This window comes from Phoenix dactylifera, chromosome 17 (genome assembly GCF_051530095.1).
Source record: "Phoenix dactylifera cultivar Ajwa chromosome 17, Ajwa_hap1_PhDact_Kaust_v1.1, whole genome shotgun sequence".
In the NCBI taxonomy this organism is placed as follows: domain Eukaryota; kingdom Viridiplantae; phylum Streptophyta; class Magnoliopsida; order Arecales; family Arecaceae; genus Phoenix; species Phoenix dactylifera.
This window is the reverse complement of record NC_143206.1, coordinates 15,345,009-15,363,614: the sequence shown is the minus strand read 5'-3', so window position 1 is coordinate 15,363,614 and position 18,606 is coordinate 15,345,009. Positions and strand designations below refer to the sequence as shown.

Sequence of the window (18,606 nt, the reverse complement as noted above, 5' to 3'; positions counted from 1 at the left end):
CATATATATGCGCCGATACGGTAACACCAACACATGCATGATTGAAAGTGATTTTCAAAATATAAGAAGTTCAATGCGAACACGATGCAGTATAGCAAGTGATGGTGCAAAATTGGTCACAAATGACGACCACCGCTCGCGCGCAAAAAAAAAAAGTCTCGAAATTGAAAAAACCTATTCAGGAATTTAAATATTATCTTTCCTTTTTAGTGTAGACTGTTTTCATACTTAACTTATCGAAGAATACCATTGATTTGTGTTTTGTAATTCATCAATAGGAATTGATCTTCCTAGTTTTCCAATCTCAATTATATGTATCTGTTTTGTACAATTTTGCAATGGATATGGATGCAGCTGCCCATTGGTTTAAACCATCTCAAATATGCACCAATAGCTTGTGAATTCATTAGTAACTGCTGTTATAATGTTAAAGAAAATGAAGAACGACTATGTCAATCCACATGACATGAAAAATGATCATCACTGGCTGACATAATTCCCCATGTACCACAAAGCTCATCTCATATTCACATCTACTAAAATTTTAGTTAATCAAGGCCATATTCGTAATTTAGCTGTCCAAGCCAAGGATGTTTAGACTTCCCTTAATTTCATAGCCCAGAAAAGGACATTCTTTTACACTCACTCAGGGCCTATTTAAACCTCAATACGCGCATGTGTGCAAACATTGTGTTGGTGTCACACTCTTCTCTTTCTTTGTCAAATATCTATGGGTAACCTCTCCTTCCCCAATCCCTCCCTTCATCTACACTCCTCCCATTGACTTCTGTCTCCTCCTTTTTCACTTCCTCTCCCCCTTCAGTCCCTCGGCCATGGATGACCACTCCGCAGGCAACAACAGCAGCAGCAGCAGCCCGGGCGGCGGCTCCACCGCCAACCGCACCGCCACCGAGCCCATGCGTTCCCGTTGGACCCCGAAGCCCGAGCAGATCCTCATACTTGAATCCATCTTCAACAGCGGCATGGTGAACCCCCCCAAGGATGAGACGGTGAGGATCCGCAAGCTCCTCGAGAAATTCGGTGCAGTCGGCGATGCCAACGTGTTCTACTGGTTCCAGAACCGGCGGTCGAGGTCCCGCCGACGCCAGCGCCAGCTGCAGGCTGCGCTCGCTGCCGATCCGAGAGCTGCAGCCGGCGCCCACCAAGTCGGCGGTGCAATTTTGTATGCACCTTGTACATCTAACTCGTCCGGCACGTCGTCTTCCAATTCCTCGAGTGGAGGCTTCTTCCCTGCTTGCTCTTCTTCAGCTTCTTCTTCTTCTTCCTCCTCCTCTAGCTTCATGCAGGATGATGGTGCCGATGATCTCTTTTCAATCTCTCGCCAAATGGGCTTCACAGACAACACTCAAACTCCATTCATGTACTCTTCGGATGTCACGCAGTTACACTACCAACCTGGTTAGTGCATGGCCAAGTGATGGATGGCCTTTCTCTATAACCTCATCTTCATATTATATGATTATCTTGCGTTGTGAGACTTTAGTTTGTTTTGAATAGTGGTTTCCATTATTTGGATGGAGGCTGCTCAAGGAGAACCGAAGTTCCCATGCTTGAATTCTCCAAAGAAACGATTTATTCGCACCCACACCCTTTTCCTCTATCAAAATAAAACATCCCATGATTTCAGATTCTCTGCACTTGGAAAGAAAGTTGATTGATTGATTGGGACAATTCGTTTTCCATTAAAAAATAATTACGTTTTGTTAATTTCTACTAGATCTGAACTTAAATTCACAAAGTCTCTAAAACCCTTTATATATCTGGATCTTTTCATTGTTCCCTAAGCCCAAAAGTATTATTCTTTTTCACTTCCACTTTTACAAGAAATGTAGAAAAATTAGAATTATTTTCCTTGTTCCTTCAAAAAAAAAAAAAAAGAATTATTTTTCTTGATTTAGGTTGTCTAATTAATGTTATAATCTTATGGTTATATCCAATACCGGATATCTTAATTTCTGTTCTTTCCATCTGTTAATGAATTATAGTTTAATCTCTCTTTCTCTCTTTAATCACCTTCATTCGTTCTCTCTCTACACAGCAGTTACCACAATGACTTTTTTGCTAGTTTCTATTTATATGGACCTAAATACACACTATAGATTGATTGATTTGACGTGGGGGTTGATTTTGCGAGGGATAACAGTCGATATCCTTTTTCATGTTCCTTTTCTGGCTACCTTTTGAGCTAAAATTAAAAAATAGTTCTTCAATGCATACTCATCTTATTTTCCCTAAACTTATCTAGTGAAACCTTCTTCCACATACAATGAAGTACTCAGTTTTCGAATTATGAGTAATTCATGCATGATGAACATAAGACTTTAGGGTGCGGTCTTAGCAGCACTAACGCACTCGGATCCCATTAGAACTCTACAGTTAAACATATTTGGGCGAGAGCAGTACTAGAACGAGCGACCTTCTAGGAAGCCCTTTAAAGAAATTTAAGTTACTTAACACAGAAAAAAAAAAGAATTTTAAGTTTATATTAGAGAAATACTTTCACCAATTAAGTACTATCCTAGATTGATTAAATTTAAATTCATGGATGAAGGGAGTATCACTGTATTCATCAATGGAGTCCCTTCAGAGGTTCCAAGGGGCTCAATAGACTTGAGGGCTATGTTTGGCCAAGACGTGATGCTCGTTCATGCCTCTGGAGAGGTTCTTCCTGTCAATGAGTATGGAATTCTAATGCAGAGCTTGCAGATGGGTGAAAGTTACTTCCTGGTGAGTTGGTCCGGTGATCCATAAATTTATGATTTTTTAAAAACAAAAAAGAAGGAAAAATCACTAAGTTTATGTGTTTAACATTGCTGCTATAACTTGGGTACGTACCATGAACCCCACTTCTTACATTTCCAGCTCTCTCTTCCCTTCCATTCTCTCTCTTTGAGCTTGGTGATTATGACAGCCAAATTATGCCTATATTTGAATTTCGAAGTTAATCTGATATTAGGTACTGTTTTCTGCTTGTCAACAGGTTTCAAGGCCTACCTAGTCTGAGTTCAAAATTGGATGAATAAAACAATGGTGGTCCTTAACGATTCAATTAAAAATATATGGTGCGGTTTCAATCTCACAAGAAAGCAAGCTTGCATGCTTGCGTGCTGCTATCCCATTTCTCTTGTTACAGGCTGCTCTCTTAACCCTTGTGTCATCACAAGTTAATTAATCCTGCTATTTCTTGAGACGATGTAATTTTCCACTTCTTAAACCATGGTATTCAGGTTCCTGAACTCATTTCGACTGGAAGCAAATTAATTTTTTAGTGCTCTTGAATTTTGCTCTTTTTTTCTCTCTTTTTCGTTTTTTTTTTTTGAAGTCATGCATGCTGCTCCTAAAAATATAACTCTCAGTGTTAGTTCCTTAGGTATTATAAATTTGAGATAACTGGAAAAAAAATAGTAAGATGATAGTAATTGGTATCTTTGATATTCTTAAGGAATGTGTGCTCTTACTGAATCAGTACTTACTATGCTGATATATTAGAAGATCATAATGTATTTATTATTATAGATATCGTTGCAGCTGCTATTTTTGTTGTTTGGTGCTGACCTAAGTACAACACTTCAACTGATAGGGAAAATTAAGTATCAAGAATATCTATTAGACTTAACAAGTTACTAATCAATAGTGGATGCTTCATCCTTGCATGCTAGAGTAAGCCATGTTTTTTTTTTTTTAATACATCGGCGGCTCACACATAACGGGTGTGGATACTACTAATAAAATTAAAAAACAAAATACTACATAGAGGCACTGGCATAGATTTGCGGTCTGCTCAGATAAACTTTAGAGTGGTGAGCCGCGAAGAAAACAATCCAATCTGCAGTACCGTTTGCCTCTCGGTATACATGTGTGGCTTGGTGGGAGTCGCACTTCCCCAGTAATCTGCTAATGTCATGGAGTAAGCCATGGTTAAGCGGTGCACTGTCATTTAACTTTCTAATTTACAGAGATAATTATTTGAGTTCATATAGTTTATGGCTATGCACTTCTAAATTAAGCAGTTGATGAGCAATGTAAGACACACATGAACATGCGCAGCATGCCTAAATATGTAATACCGAGAGGCATTGGTAAGGAATCCAAGATATAAATCCTGCATTAGCCATAGAGGGTAAAAAAGGAGCCTAGAATAGAAGAATGGTGCAAAATAGAAGAAGATTTTTCGTCAGATAAAATTGGAAAAATTTTGAACAACCGATCCTTTTTTTTTATTTTGATATACAAAGTATTAATAATTTATATAATTTTACTTTATCCAAGGCATGTTGTACATGGATAATGCTTTAATTTTATAAAATTCACTTGCATCAGCACGGTCGAGCATATGAACCAAGTTAACCTACATGCATGCATGCTTGCAGCCATGGCATGACATAGGAGACACAATCAAAAGTATAGCGAGCTCTTGGAAGTTACATGGGAAGCTTATCACATTTCTCGTCCACTACAGGACTATATATTCTTGAGGCTCAATCTAATTCCTATCATATATTTTTTTTGTTAAATGTAAAGTGTTACTTTGGTTGCAAATTAAGAAGTTAAACAATCGCATATGCAGCTAAAAGGAAGTAGCTTGTCTCAAGGGCAGTGCTTCCACTCACTTGTTCTATTCAATAATTTCTCCAAATTTGAATTTTTCTAATACTTTATGCTTACTCGAAAAATATGAACTATATATATATCAAGTAAAGCTATACATACTCAGCACCATCATACGGAGGGGATCAAATGATAAAGAGGACACAAGCGCCGGGAATTTCCAGCAGAGGACCTCTCCTAAAGAGGTGTTCGAAAGAAAACAAAACAAAATTGGGTAGAATAGTTGTGCTATACGAATTAAATGGCACATAACACTAGCTCTGCTGTATAATTTTGCATGCGAGTTACATGATTATAGCAACAAAAAGTATATCTTTAAAAAAAATAATAATAATAAGTGCACACCCTAGGACAGACATTTTGGGTCTCTTTATGGGTGCGTAGAGAAATTTTCATGACAAGTTTTGTTTAGTGGATTTCCGGAATGTAAAGATAGGGGTAAATAATCAAATAATCCTTCTTAAAATATCTTTTATTTCACAAGTACGTCGACCCAGCCACAACCACTTGAGTATGTAGGGACTTCCATGCCCTTTTCTTTTGGGAATCACAAACAAGCACTATAAAATTACTTCCATTTCCGCTATACCGCTACTTATCGATGCGTGGGTGCTCTCCTTGCATGGGAATTTCTTGGGGACCTCACCGAAATCTGAAGAAGCCTCGCGACCAATGCCTCGGAACGCCTCGCCACCGGATGGCTGGCTGAGAGAGGGGGTGCCATTCGCGAAACCGACGAACGAGAGTGGAACGCTCGGGCTTTCCCCCACCGCCCACTATATCCAATCCAGAGGAGACGGATGTTTCTTGGAGAAATGCTCTGTTTCGGCCCCAAGCCCACGAGCGTGCACCGAGTCGCCAAATTCACCACCTAGCAATGGAGTACAAGGCAGTAACGTATACTACTGCCCTCAACTTTGTATTTAAGACAACTTTGTATTTAAGACCAAGCATATTTTTTGAGAAGCTAATGGGACTACGGATTGATGGGCTGCTTATATAGCCAGTCACTCCGAAAGTACCCTGTAGGCTTGAGATGAAGAGGTGCCCCGAACACTTTGTGGCATTTTGTTTTCTGCTTTTATTGGGTGCATTCGTACTCGTCATATATGAATCCATCCGCTCTAAAAAAGAAAGAAGAAAAAAAAAAAAGAGTGTTAACTGAATTAACCATGAATAATTCAGTAAAAAAAATCATAAAATCTAGTAATAACAATAGCTAGTTGCTGGCTGTTTTAAACGTTTGATAAATGATAGTGGAATTGCTTTGCAAGGAAAGAATGATGAATAATTATTCAAGAACTTCTCAATTAGTTGAAGAATGAACAGTACTTTCCTTATCCGGCAACCTTTTCTGCTCCTCACATACCATCCCTTCATTCTATCCAGCTCATGTTCCATATCTCACACAAATAAGTTGTTTTGCTGTCCAAACAAGATTATCTCAATGATCAGGCCTGCTTTATGATTAATTTCTAGTGTGCGACATCGATCTCCCTGCAAATGTTTCAGCTATCAAATTTTCGAAAGTTATCATACCTGAAACGGTCGCTCGCAAACTTTCCATGTCGATCACTTCCCTGTGGGGGGATAAGTAGATGAGGTCCCATTCAACCATTTCACATGAAGCAATTAGTCTACAAATTTTACAATATCTAATCAGCATTCTGTTTTCTAACAAGCCAATTTATATCTTATGGCATTCCAGTCCCACCATGTAGAAGTATCTGCCATACTTGCACACACAGTTAAGCTATAGATAAAAAGTACTCTCTTTTGCTTAATTCAGACAGTTTCCCCTGATAACCACAACGGGCAGTTCAACAGGGTAGGGAAGTGTTACCATGAGCACATCCACACAAAATGGGGCACAGATTTGCCTTCCAACCACCAGCAATGAGGTCCAGCATCAATCAGATATATAACACTGCCTGTAAGCTAGCTAACCTGTATAAGAAAAGTTCGAGCCCATCGAGAAAAATTGGAGTTCAATACCATAAAAGAAAGCCAGAAGGCAGGAATAAGTCATTTATTAAGGGAATCGACCAAGTTATATGTTAACAAGCAAGTAAATCATGTAGAAAGTAAGAAAACCCTCCTAATTTTGCCGTTTACTAATAAATCAATGTAACAAGGCATCTCTTCTGCTCATAAATTAAAAGAAGGGGGCAGAAAAATGGCATCCAGATCTAATTCTGAAACGAATACATCCTTACAGCTGTTGAAATGTCTCGGAATCCAATTCAGTCAATTATATATTTTCAAAGTTGGTCAGACCTGTGCATGACAGTTTGAGGAGAAATTTATCCTCCACTCATTTTTCCATGAAGATAAAAGATATGCATAAGATAGTAGAATTGTCAGAAAGAAGATACCATTCACTGGAGATCAGCACTCTAAACAACTCCTGTATGCCAGGATAATTGAAAACAAGAATCCAACTTTGACCAACCATCGAACTACCTTGATTTCTTGCCATGCTCCGCAAACGTTCAAAGCATTCCATTTCTAAGGATGCTATTGATTCCAACATCCATGTCTAAGAAATGGAACTCACTTCATTAGATTAATCTTGTATTTTAGATTTTTAGTTTCATCACCTATATGATGACCTAAGCAACTGAGTGCAAGTGAGAATTATGATAGAAGTGCTCTCTTTTGTCAGGCAACTGACTGCAGAAGTTTGCCTGGGGTAAATCAAAATGCATCAGACTTTGATGCACAAATGGAAGCTAACAAGCCATTGCTCCATGAAATAGAGATGGACAGATGGATGTACATATGGAAGACGAGGAAGAAGAATAAATGAGTATTAAATGGAAGTATCCGATGAAGGATGTAGCTATTAACCGGAAAAAGAGCATGTAAGCATCTTTTGAGATGATCTATGCTATGATGATCTTCTCGATTGTCAATATACATGATATGGTAATGTCTAGGTTTATTCTGTCATGTTTAAGGAAGAGGTGGTTAATCTATCACAAAGTCCAGCATAAATTAGGAAAAGTTTTCAGATATATCTCTTCGTGGTGGTATCTTCTGTGACATTAGAACTAGGGATACAAACCACTTAGGGGGTAGAACCATGTTACGCACATTATGTGGCTCATCTTTTCTCTTTCTCTGAGCATATTTTTCTATTTTTGCCTCATACATTATTGCAATGCCTAATGATGAATCTTCTTAATTCTTAGCACATGCATAATGCACATGATATGATAAGACAACATAACTCTAAGATAATTGGAAAAGAAAAGTTTGACATAAAGTTTAGTGCATCTTATGTTTCGTGGAAGTAACAGGTTTAGCAAAGGATCTGAGATGACATTAGTAGAACTGTAGAAGAGTGTGATGATGACTGAAAGGTTGTTAAGAGTCAACGAGTTAAAAAAGAAGTTTGCATCATTAAAAGAATAGGTAACAGTAATGACAGCCTTTGTCATGTGGTTGTTGTTTAGGAAACTACACATTAATGACAGGAGAAATCATTTTAACTAGTTGTTGAAGAAAACAGACTGAGATAATTCTAATGACGTAACTTTCTTAAGCTTCTTTATAAAAAAAATGGCATGTGCAATGCACGTGTTGTGGAGATGGATGAACCCCGAGCAGAGCCACACACACAGCTCAGGAGTTTCCTTTTAGTAGTAGAATAGACGAAACGGGTACGTATTCCAATAAAACCCTGTTATACATAGACCTTCATAAAATTAAATTACCAAAATGAATTTCTTGCTTATCACCTCATTAGATGTAGATGGCTTAAGAAGCCTCATTCTTGACCCCAATCTCAATTCCTTGAAGGACGTCCCATTAGAATGGGAACTGTACAAACTCCATAAAACATATCACAAACAGCTTGGTGATTAAAATCCAGAAATAGCCAGAAGAATACAATAGCAAAAGAGGAAATTGTGAATCACAAAAATAAATTCATCAACATAGAAATTCAACATTATAGCTTCAACTCATACAAACGTCACAACAGAAGATATTTTGTCAAACAAAAAAAAACTCTACAAAAACTCAACTAAGATTCTATTTCTTTCTCTCATATGGGATAAGGTATTAAGGTTTAGATTGGACCTTTAGTTTCTAAAGTTGTGCTCTTCCTTCGATAGCATCAGGATGAATTATAAAGTGCATCTTCCTTTCTTGATTTACCAAGCATGTAGCTTAGTCCTAGAGACAGGATAGGCAGCATATAGAGAAAATATTTTGAAAGTGAAGGCTATAAACGATAACCTTTATCACTACTATTTACAACATGAATTCTTCAATTATTGTAGAAATCTTGGCAAACCTGGCCATGTGCCCTGGTAGCTTTAAAGATAGCACTAGCCAGCTTCACCACTGGCTATCTGTGAGATGTCATAATCTGCTATCTTAGGTACATATAAAAATGCAGCCATATTGGAACCACAAGCTACAAGCAGCTGGCACATCCCCAAAAAGTAACAACCATTTTGGTATAATCCACTAAGAATAGACGATTTCCCCAGAATATTCCAAAGTCACTCTATTATGTATTCTCCTGAAAGGACTGAGAGCGGGATAATGCTGCTGGATTTGCATGCAAGATCTGAGCGTCATCTGATGTCCGACGCTTGCTTTCTGCCTTGGATTGGAAAGGTTTAAAGATGCCACCTTCTTCAGGCTTTATGCCAAGGGTAGCCCATATAGAACTCTTTGCAGCCTCATCCGGATCATCAATTCTCAGGGTTTTAGGAACCCATAAATATTTTTCCATCTTCTCCTCACCCTGTAAATTTGCATCCCTAGAATGCTTACCCAAGGTCGGAGAGCCATTGCCTAAGCAACCATTGTTTCTTGTAGAGGATGATGGTGATGTGCTGCCATTAGATCCAACCCATGGTGCATTCCATGCTCCATTGGGCCAGCTAGACATGCAGCCCCAAAATGAAGGTGGCATAAAAGGAAAGGGAATTGTTGGTGCACAAAAAGCCAGAGCCGACATCATTGGTGGGGGGCTCCATGGGATCAGACTTGGGCTCCCATTCTCTGGTCCATAAACAACCTCGGATGAGCATCTACCTGCTGCCATGGCAGCAATGTTGTTCCATCCTGGACCCCAAGGGTAAGCCCAAGGAGCCCCAGGATAACACTGCAAATGAGGCATGGGAGTCAATCCATTACAATATCCTTGTGTACCATTTTGTTCCATGTGAGCCACATTTTCTGGGAGTCCATTTTCCACACAGTTGGAGGCTGTCACAGAAGATGCACATGAGGGTTCCTCCCTGTTTTCGCCACAAGCAATGGAGCCTAAACCAGCATTTTTCTTCTGTTCTCCAAGATTGAGCACAGAGGCCATGGACTCACAAAGCGGCACTTCTGGTCCAAATTTTAGTACAGTACCATTTCCCTTCATAGACCTCATAGGGACAGAAGGCCCACAAGGAAGAGCCTGGTGAGGGATTAGATCAGAAGCATCTATTCGACCAGATGCTAGTCCATCAGAAGACATCATTATGTGACGATACTGTGAGGTAGAGTGCTTATTTTTACGCCTTCCAGCACCGACAGGGACATTTCTCATGGTCCCTCCTGCAGTCCAATATCTCTGACAATTCTTGCAGAAGTGCCTGGGTTGGTTAACATTGTAGTTATTGTAATAACAGAACTTGGTATCCATACTATTGCAGCGAGGACATGGCAGAACCTTATCTGGCTTCTTAAGGACCTTCTCTTGGCCAGAGCTGTCAGTCTCAGTCTTATCATGCTCAGCTTTGGAATCTGTTGCTACTTCCATGTCCTGGTTGGGCGCCTGATTATCATCTTCACTTCCAATGTTCAAACCAGAACCATTTGGGTCATCCTGGTTCAGTTCCTCTAGAGCATCTGGCATAGGATCATTGACTTCCATGTCTGTTTTTTCTTTGCATATATCCTGAAATCCAAGATGAAGAAAATCAGCTTTACTATGAAATGAAACCAACCATTAGCTAACCACCATGATCAACAAAAGCTGATCAAGTGCATTTCTAAACCAAGATGAGAAGAAAGTCTATAAAGAAAAAATATTAACCTACTCAAGTGCTCATGCAAATACCTTCCTATTTATAATGATTTTATGTTCCCTGCATCTTCATTTCAACAGTGTTCACATCATGTTATTCAGCTTCGCAACAGTTTCCCGCATTTCAATTGCCTAACTAATTTAAATTTCTGCACAGATGCTTTGGACTTCCCACAATATGAATATGAAGCTATCCCTCTCCTTTTCCTTCATTCCTCGGTCTGCTGTTGATCCAACCATATCTTCTTTAGAGTTGGGGATTCTCCACGATGGAGGTTAACTAACCTCATAGAGATTATGCAACAAGATAATGCGTTTATTAATCCTAAATGTCGTAAGACACAGCATAATATGCACATGCGACCCACTGCTTGCACTTGCTCCCAGTTGCAACATCAAAGGCGGCTCTAAGAATATACAGTGGTGACAAACTAGGAGTTGCCACAGAACAATTCAAGGTTCAGTCATCTCCTAAGCAGTGGAGACGACCTTGATTTTGACCAGGGTTGTCAAGTTGTCAAGGGCGAAGCCAGGAGATGGACATCCTTTATGGCCTCAGCAAGCACCTAGGCACGTAGGCACCTAGGCCACTGCCCAAGGAGGAAAGCACTTGAAGTTTTAAATATGAATGCCTGACATACATAAATTAGTATATGCATATACCATATATGCACACCAGATATGCACTCATTTCTCACAAAATATGGCATCATAAAACCTTTTTCAACAACCAGTAAATTATAGAGCCATAGTGAAGCAGCCAAATACCCAATAACAAGTAGAAGAAGAAGGAAGAAGAGAATGGTATGGAAGTAGCAAGTAGCTAACAGGCTGCAGGGCCATAGTAAACACCCATAAAGAAGAAGAAGAAGAAGCTAACAGACTGCAGGGCCATTGGAAACACCCATCAAGCAGAACAGAGGCTACTAAGCAACATGAAATGCAAAAACATGAAAAATGTGGGAAGCATGGCCAAGAGGTTAGCAAGCAAGATGAAAGGCAGAAACATGAAAAACAGGGGGAAGCATGGCTAAATGAAGAGGCAATAGTATAAGAAAAGGAGGAAGGAAAATCAAAGGAGGGAGGAGGAGGAGGAGGGGGAGAAAGAATGAACCGGGAAAGGAAGAAAAGTGTATATATAGATAGATACATACATTCTTGATACCGGTGCTAAGTGAACGACATCATCACAACTACCCATCACCAGTGGCTGATCCAATAATAGCTATTGACCAGCCTACCATCAGCTGGTGGGTTGGTGGTAGCCTCTATTACCCTCTTCAATGGTCCCATATGGGGTTCAAATAGGGAAAAAACTACACATGTGATCCAACTACTCGATACAACAATCTCTTAGATTATGTCCTTAGGCACCACAATGCAAACATATCACATCTGGGAACGTATATTTCTAGGTTTTCACAGTTTCGGCTTGTAAATCCTAAATAAAGTAAAATTTTGGGGAAATTTAGCCTAGGGAGCCTGGCTCTATTTGGCACCTAGGTGGCCACCAATGCGCCTAGGTAACCACCCTAAAAATAATGATTCTGACTCTTTTATGCAACACAAGTTTCGCAGCAGGCAACTTTGTATGTCTCGCAGATTGTCAAGCACATGTTTGCACAGATGAGAAGAAAGTCTTAGAGTAACACTTAATAGTGACATCTTCCTTATGCAACAAGAACCCTTTTTTCAGATGATTATATATTCTCCATCTATTTGATTAAGCCGGCTCTTGCACGAAGTAAATCAGCTTTTCTTTTTTTTTTAAAAAAAAAAAGAGAACTTGCAGTGCATCCTCATATCTCGTTTGGTTTAAATTTTTGCATGGGTGTCTCAAACTTAACTGAAGAGAAGAACAAATTTTTTAATCAATTTCTTTTATTCCCTTTAGATCATTCCACATATCTTGCAGGGTAAGGACCCCTCCTCCTCAGAGGAGCAGGTTCACTATCGGCAGATGGAAAATTTCAGCAGACTTTTGCATGCATTAAGCACAAACAAATTACACGGGAGACTAACACATACTAGCAATCCATGACTAGAGATCATTTCCAACTGAGAATTCAATCTAACAACAGAATCCAATATAGAAACAAATCAGTTGGCATGTATCCGACTTGGATTAAGTGTCCACCTATAAACCTGCCATTCTTAACACTTGACCGTCCCCCCCTCATATACTGAATAATATTTGCATTTTTTTTTTTGGTGAAGCGCCATCTTTATTCCCTTTTCTTTCTTTTCGTCAATTAATAAGTCACGGGCATGTAGTTTCGTCATCATAGAAAACTTGTTGTTTCTTATATTTTGGATCTAGGCCTTTCAGATAAATCAAAATTACCATGAAAATGCTCAGAATGATAAGCCTTTCCAAATAAAAACCTATTGACAGTGAAAATCACATTACACAGAACACCAGACTATCCTATCCTTCATCCATTCATCTTTTGGATTAAAAAAGGCTACAGGAACCAAAAAAATTCAAACAAAAAATTCACAACAATAATGGAACGCGATCTTTCTTTATCAAGTGAAATTTCTATTAACATATATCGCAACCTATTCCAAATTAGTTTTCATATCCATTCAACACCGAAACGATATACAAATAACAAAAAAGAGAAAACCGTCAAAATTAACGAAACCATACAACCCCACGTTGGTGCCGGTGTTTATAATAATTAGGGTTTAGGGTTTTACCAGTTGAATCCAAAGATGGCCCAAAAAAGAAACAAAACCAAAAAGATCCCATCTTTTGAAACAAATACCTTATATCAGACTCCAGAGTCGTAAATCCACAGCAAAACAGAACGTAGATAATGAAAATTCTAATACATCAAAAATCTATATCCTGGTCACGATTCAGCAAAACAATATAGTTATTAAAACATAAAGATTAAGAAACTAGAACAAAGTAACCCTTCCTCGTCAAATTTTTCCTCCACTTAATTAAAAACACATACCGGAAAACTCGTATAAAACACATCAAATAGGAATCCAACAAAACCATTAGATACTCCAAAACAAACCGCTGATCCTATCTTTTTGGGGAAAAAAAAAAGGATAGTCTTCATTTTTCAAAAAAAAAAAAAGAAAAGGAAAAAACAACTTTTTTCTGGAGGGGAAAAAAATCTTCCGCTCCGAATCCAAACCCTGAAAAACCACGGCGCTAAAGACGAGAGAAGGCCCATCTGGTCTCACCTTCTCGTCGTCCTCGGGCATCTCCGGCGCCGGAGCCGTATCGGGAGGGCACTCCTCCTTATCCTCCACTGTCGCGGGCGAAGGAAGGTTCTCAGGCAGCGGGATCGTCTTGCCGAAAAGCTTGATCGCCGGATCCCTGAGCTCAGACATTTCTCTGCCGTCCGATCTCCGCTCCCAAATCGCAGCTACCGTATCGCATGTCCTCCCCTTCTTCGCCCGAGGGAAAGCGGAGAGACGGAAGGAAAAGGCGGACAAAAGGAAAATAAAATAAATGAGGGGGAAGGAGAGAAAGAGGACGACTGGGAGTAGCCGGTGAGAAAGCTGGTGTGTGCCAGCTGGCGTCCTAGTCAGCAGGGAGGGGTGGGCGGAATGTGAACCACGAATTCTCGTGGCTGAGAGATCGAGGAGAGGAGGGTGACGTCAGTGTGACGTGGGGGGCGGAAAAAGGCGATGATGCGCACCTGGCAAAAGGAGAAAAGGAGATGCATCGCCCTTTCGCTTTTCCGGCTTTCCCACGAACTTTTTAAATGCGAAAAGTGGCGACTATTACGGGGTTGCCACTGGCCATGTGGATAACGCAAAGGTGACCGCTTTGATTGCACCCTATTACGGACCTCGGCCACATCATATCACGGACGTAGCTAGAACATTCATAGAATTGATTTCTTTGCACTCTTTATGAATAATACAAAATAGATATATGAGATACTTTGGTGACACTCAATGCCATAAGCAGGGCTTTGGATTGAAATTTAACCCTTGATTCAATTAAATAATACATGCATTCAAGTATTGTAGCTCTAAGTCTATGGAAATAATAATGAACACTTTGCTAAGATCATTGATATAGTGATGTTAAGTAAGATTCTTGAGAGGTACTTGAATGGGTGCAAGCATAAGCGCATGTGTATATTAAGTAATAAACAAGCTATATTTTTTGACTTCGGTGCATCGTGTAGTTTGTTCCCAAAAAAATATATCATGTAATTGTTATTTTCAGATGTTGAAATATTATATGTTAATTGTATTTGAACTAGAATGGACACTATATTTGGTGATAGATTTTAAGCAAAATGTCATGTTACTCTTTCATGTGTATTAGTGTCACAATATCATTGTTCGCCTCAATGTACAACACATGTTGCTTGCAAGGAAACAGAGAAGTAAGAGATGACAATTAGCTTAAAGCGGATCCATGGCATATATTAGAAGAGATATGGTGTTCAAAGTGTTACTTAATGCTAAAATGGCAAATATGATGCTGTCAATAAAGTTGCATTTGAATTGTGTCCATTGTAGATCATATAGATACCTATCAAAAGATAAAAGAGTGTATTATTTGAGAGTTTCATGCATCAATAATTTTTACCAATACATTGTAAGAGCAAACATACATCTATATCGGACTTCAAGCATCTAAACTTTTATACCCTATATGTGGGGCCCATATCAATGAGAATGTGTGAGATAGAAGTATTAAATATTGGTTGGACTAGGTCTATCACCAAGCTAGTGGAGCAGTCCAGCCATGACGCAACACGCATAAATATATGTGTATTGTGTGCTTTTTTATTTTGTTTGACTTTGTGTGTGATGCTTTGTAGTTGGACTAGACAACCAGCTAAGTGGTGAACCTAGTCTAATCAATAATCACTCAGGTAGTTAGGTTAGAAGTGTCACCAATAAGGAAATAAATGATACTCTGAGTCATATTTAATCATTTCTTGGCTAGAAAAAGAGATAGTAAAGCTTTTAGCAAACAAAGAATTAAAATTCATAAATATGTCCCCTTCTTTTTTAAGATCCCCTGATCTCACCCTCCTTGTTCCAAAGAAGATTCTTGTGTAGGCTCCAATGCATTCTCTCAATATGAAGTAAGCATTTATGGTAACTAAAAAAATCATGGGCGGTAGAGTTTTTATTATGATATGGCAAAATAACAAAGGATTTATAATCTTATTTTAAAAAAGTTGCATAATTTATGCATATGAAAAAGCATGGTTGATTTATGACTTATTTCATAATATTGTTCCGTTTTACAAAAATAGTTATTATTTTAATTGATGCATTAATTCATATGAAAATTTATACTTAATTCGGTAAGATAACTCAATTTTTTTTTAGTTGAATAAAACCACTAGAAGCATAGAATAATTCAGAAAGTTTGTACTAAAAAAAATTTTGTAGCAAAATTTTAGTTTATTAGTTGATTATAAATTGATAATTAATATTTTATAAATTTTTGAAATATCAATTTATAAATATATGAAAACTTTGGGTTTAGAAGCTCCATTACCACCTCATATTCTTCCCTTCCCAAAATCATTACCACCCTCTAGAACGTCCGCATACAAGACTTCATGCTAGACCACATCTTCCATCCTAGAGATCAAAACCGACGGTATATCCTATATCCGTATAGAAACATTCTATACGAACTCTCGTGCTCGTACCGGTAGCGGCAGACCGGCGAAAGGCGGTGACGAAGCCACCCATCTCCGTCGCTTCCACGTCACCGCTTTATATTCCGCGGGCGCGGGGCCCACGCGAAAAGGTAAAGCGAAAAGGAGCCATCGCGCCACCGGAGCCGTCGCCTCAACGGACCGTAATCCACGGGATCACGGCCGTTGATTCCCCCACGGTACACCTGGCCGAATCTCAGCGGGTGGGACGCAGGGCGACCGGCACGAGTCGGTCATAAAGCGACACAACGAAGTGGAACGGTTGGAAGGATAAGCCGATAAGGGTGGCTGCTTTCCCGAAGAGAAGAAGCGTACTATGTTGAGCTTTTCTCGGGCTTTTCGTAATACCTTATTAGTATTTTGTCGTGGAGCCGGGTGTGTCTTGATGCACACGTTTTTAGTCGAGATTTGATTTTTTACACTTTGGACTAGGAAAAAGAAAAGGAGGGGTTTAATCACAAGCCGTTGATTTTTATAGTAGTGCACTAAAATACATATTTGATAAATGAGATACATAGAAACTAGTAATTATTATTAGCTGCGTGCACGACCACGACCACGTGATGCATGCAGAATAAATAATAATTTCTCACCTAAAAAAGTTATGCAACTATCGAGACAACTGTTCATTATTTTTATTTACTTTGTAATATTTAAAATAAATTTATCTAGAATTAATAATTTTTTTTATAATTTAGACCGTACATTTACATGTGTCACATGTCGGTGTGATCCATTTCGCATTAAGCATGAGCAACTTATAATATTTTATAAATCATGTGTTTTTTCATCCTTTGCTTTTATGTACATCCTTAACATGGCAAATTTTGTGATAACGTGTTCAAGATTAACTTGAGAATATTAATAAGAGGGGATTTCCACCAAGATTATGTGAGGATTGCTAACAAGTTTGAGTGGATTTTTGGCATGGAGCCCGTTCTTCCAAAATTTATAAGTCAAATCAAGGGCAATAAAGTAATTATATAGTGATGAATACATTCAAAAATAGAGATTTAAGGGACAAATAAACTTGGATTTTAGTTGGAAGGTGCAAAAAAAGGAGTAGCTCTTAACTAATCTAAAAGGAGGCATGACCCCTTCTTCCCCAAGCATATGTAGTCTAGGGATAAGATAGTCCTTAGTAGAAAAGATAAAAGGTGCAAAGCAAGATTTTAAATAATGGTAAGATAGAGGGCATTACAATATTGTCCCAAATATTGGCACTAGATGAGTTGGAAAATGAATCGGTATAGAAAAGGACATCCACCATCTTGAAACCCCATTCGATGATATTCAAAACCCTAACCTAAAAATTAAATTAACCTATTAGCTAGATACTTGTATTTTTCTTTACAATTTTGTTCCTGATTTTATATACTAGAATAAATCATTTTATAGATGTTAATCAATCAAAAAACTATACAACTCCACATGAACTAAAATAAAGTCCATCTAAGCTCACTTTAAACAGCCACCTCATTGTTTGTTCAGCAATTCTTCATCCATGAAGGCCTTTAGGTGGTTCACCTTCACATTTGCTCTTTATTCCACTATATATTTTATTGCCACTTCCTTATTCCATATGCTTGTTTAACTCCTAATGATATTAATTTAATTCCAGACACCACACACGTTTCATGCCGCTGGTCAATTTAAGAAGGAAGAAGAATCTTTGCTCACAAGTCGCAGCCATATTTCGCAGAAACTATTTCATTTATAATTTCTTCAATGATTTGTCAAGTATTTATTCAGTCAGCTTCACACATAGCCAGTATTATCAAAAAAGATCTATCGACATGCCACATGTCAAGATACCAACAAGAAAAGGAAAATTTGTGGGCTCCATTCATCAAGTTCGTATTTTTGGCGGATACTATAGGAACGAGTGGTTGTGATTGGCTGCATGCACGACCATGCTGGTATACACAATGTAGGCAATAATTTCTCGTGAGGAAGAGTGCTACATCTAGTTGTTGTTCACGTGGCATGATTAGATGACATGGCAAATGAGATATTGTTCCAAGTGCAGTGCCAACCACTACTTTTTCTTCTTGTGCTCCTGCCTTCCTCCACCATAATTCTACGATCTTGTGGGTGAAATGGTTCCTTTCCTAATAGGATTGGATAGCGTTTTAGGGCGAAAGATATACCTCATTGTCGAGCCTTTCCATCCACACAAGGCCATATCCATGAAAGCAAACATCCCCTATGGTTGTGGCCAGAGATCATAGGAGAAAAAAACACATCCAAGAATGGATGGTTAGAGAGGAA

At 38.7% G+C, this 18,606-nt stretch overlaps 2 protein-coding genes across 3 annotated transcripts; one reads left to right on the top strand and one right to left on the bottom strand.

Moving 5' to 3' along the window:
• Positions 1-649: 649 nt before the first annotated feature.
• On the top strand, positions 650-3,261 carry LOC103709658 (WUSCHEL-related homeobox 11-like). Of its 2 annotated transcripts, XM_088713240.2 has the most exons (4): positions 652-734; positions 824-1,419; positions 2,573-2,748; positions 3,002-3,261. In XM_088713240.2, exons 1-4 carry the CDS (start codon positions 676-678, stop codon positions 3,017-3,019), a joined length of 849 nt encoding a protein of 282 aa, XP_088569366.2. In that variant the 5' UTR covers positions 652-675; the 3' UTR covers positions 3,020-3,261. The 2 variants fall into 2 exon arrangements, with proteins under 2 accessions (XP_088569365.2, XP_088569366.2); XM_088713239.2 differs by having other exon boundaries at positions 650-734; positions 2,573-3,261.
• Positions 3,262-8,541: 5,280 nt separating this feature from the next.
• Positions 8,542-14,182, bottom strand: LOC103709657 (cyclic dof factor 1-like). The gene is made up of 2 exons (XM_008795115.5): positions 13,874-14,182; positions 8,542-10,540 (listed from the first exon to the last, which is right to left on the bottom strand). The coding sequence occupies exons 1-2, from the start codon at positions 14,021-14,023 to the stop codon at positions 9,152-9,154; spliced, it is 1,539 nt and encodes a 512-aa protein (XP_008793337.1). The 5' UTR covers positions 14,024-14,182; the 3' UTR covers positions 8,542-9,151.
• Between the last annotated feature and the right edge of the window lie 4,424 nt (positions 14,183-18,606).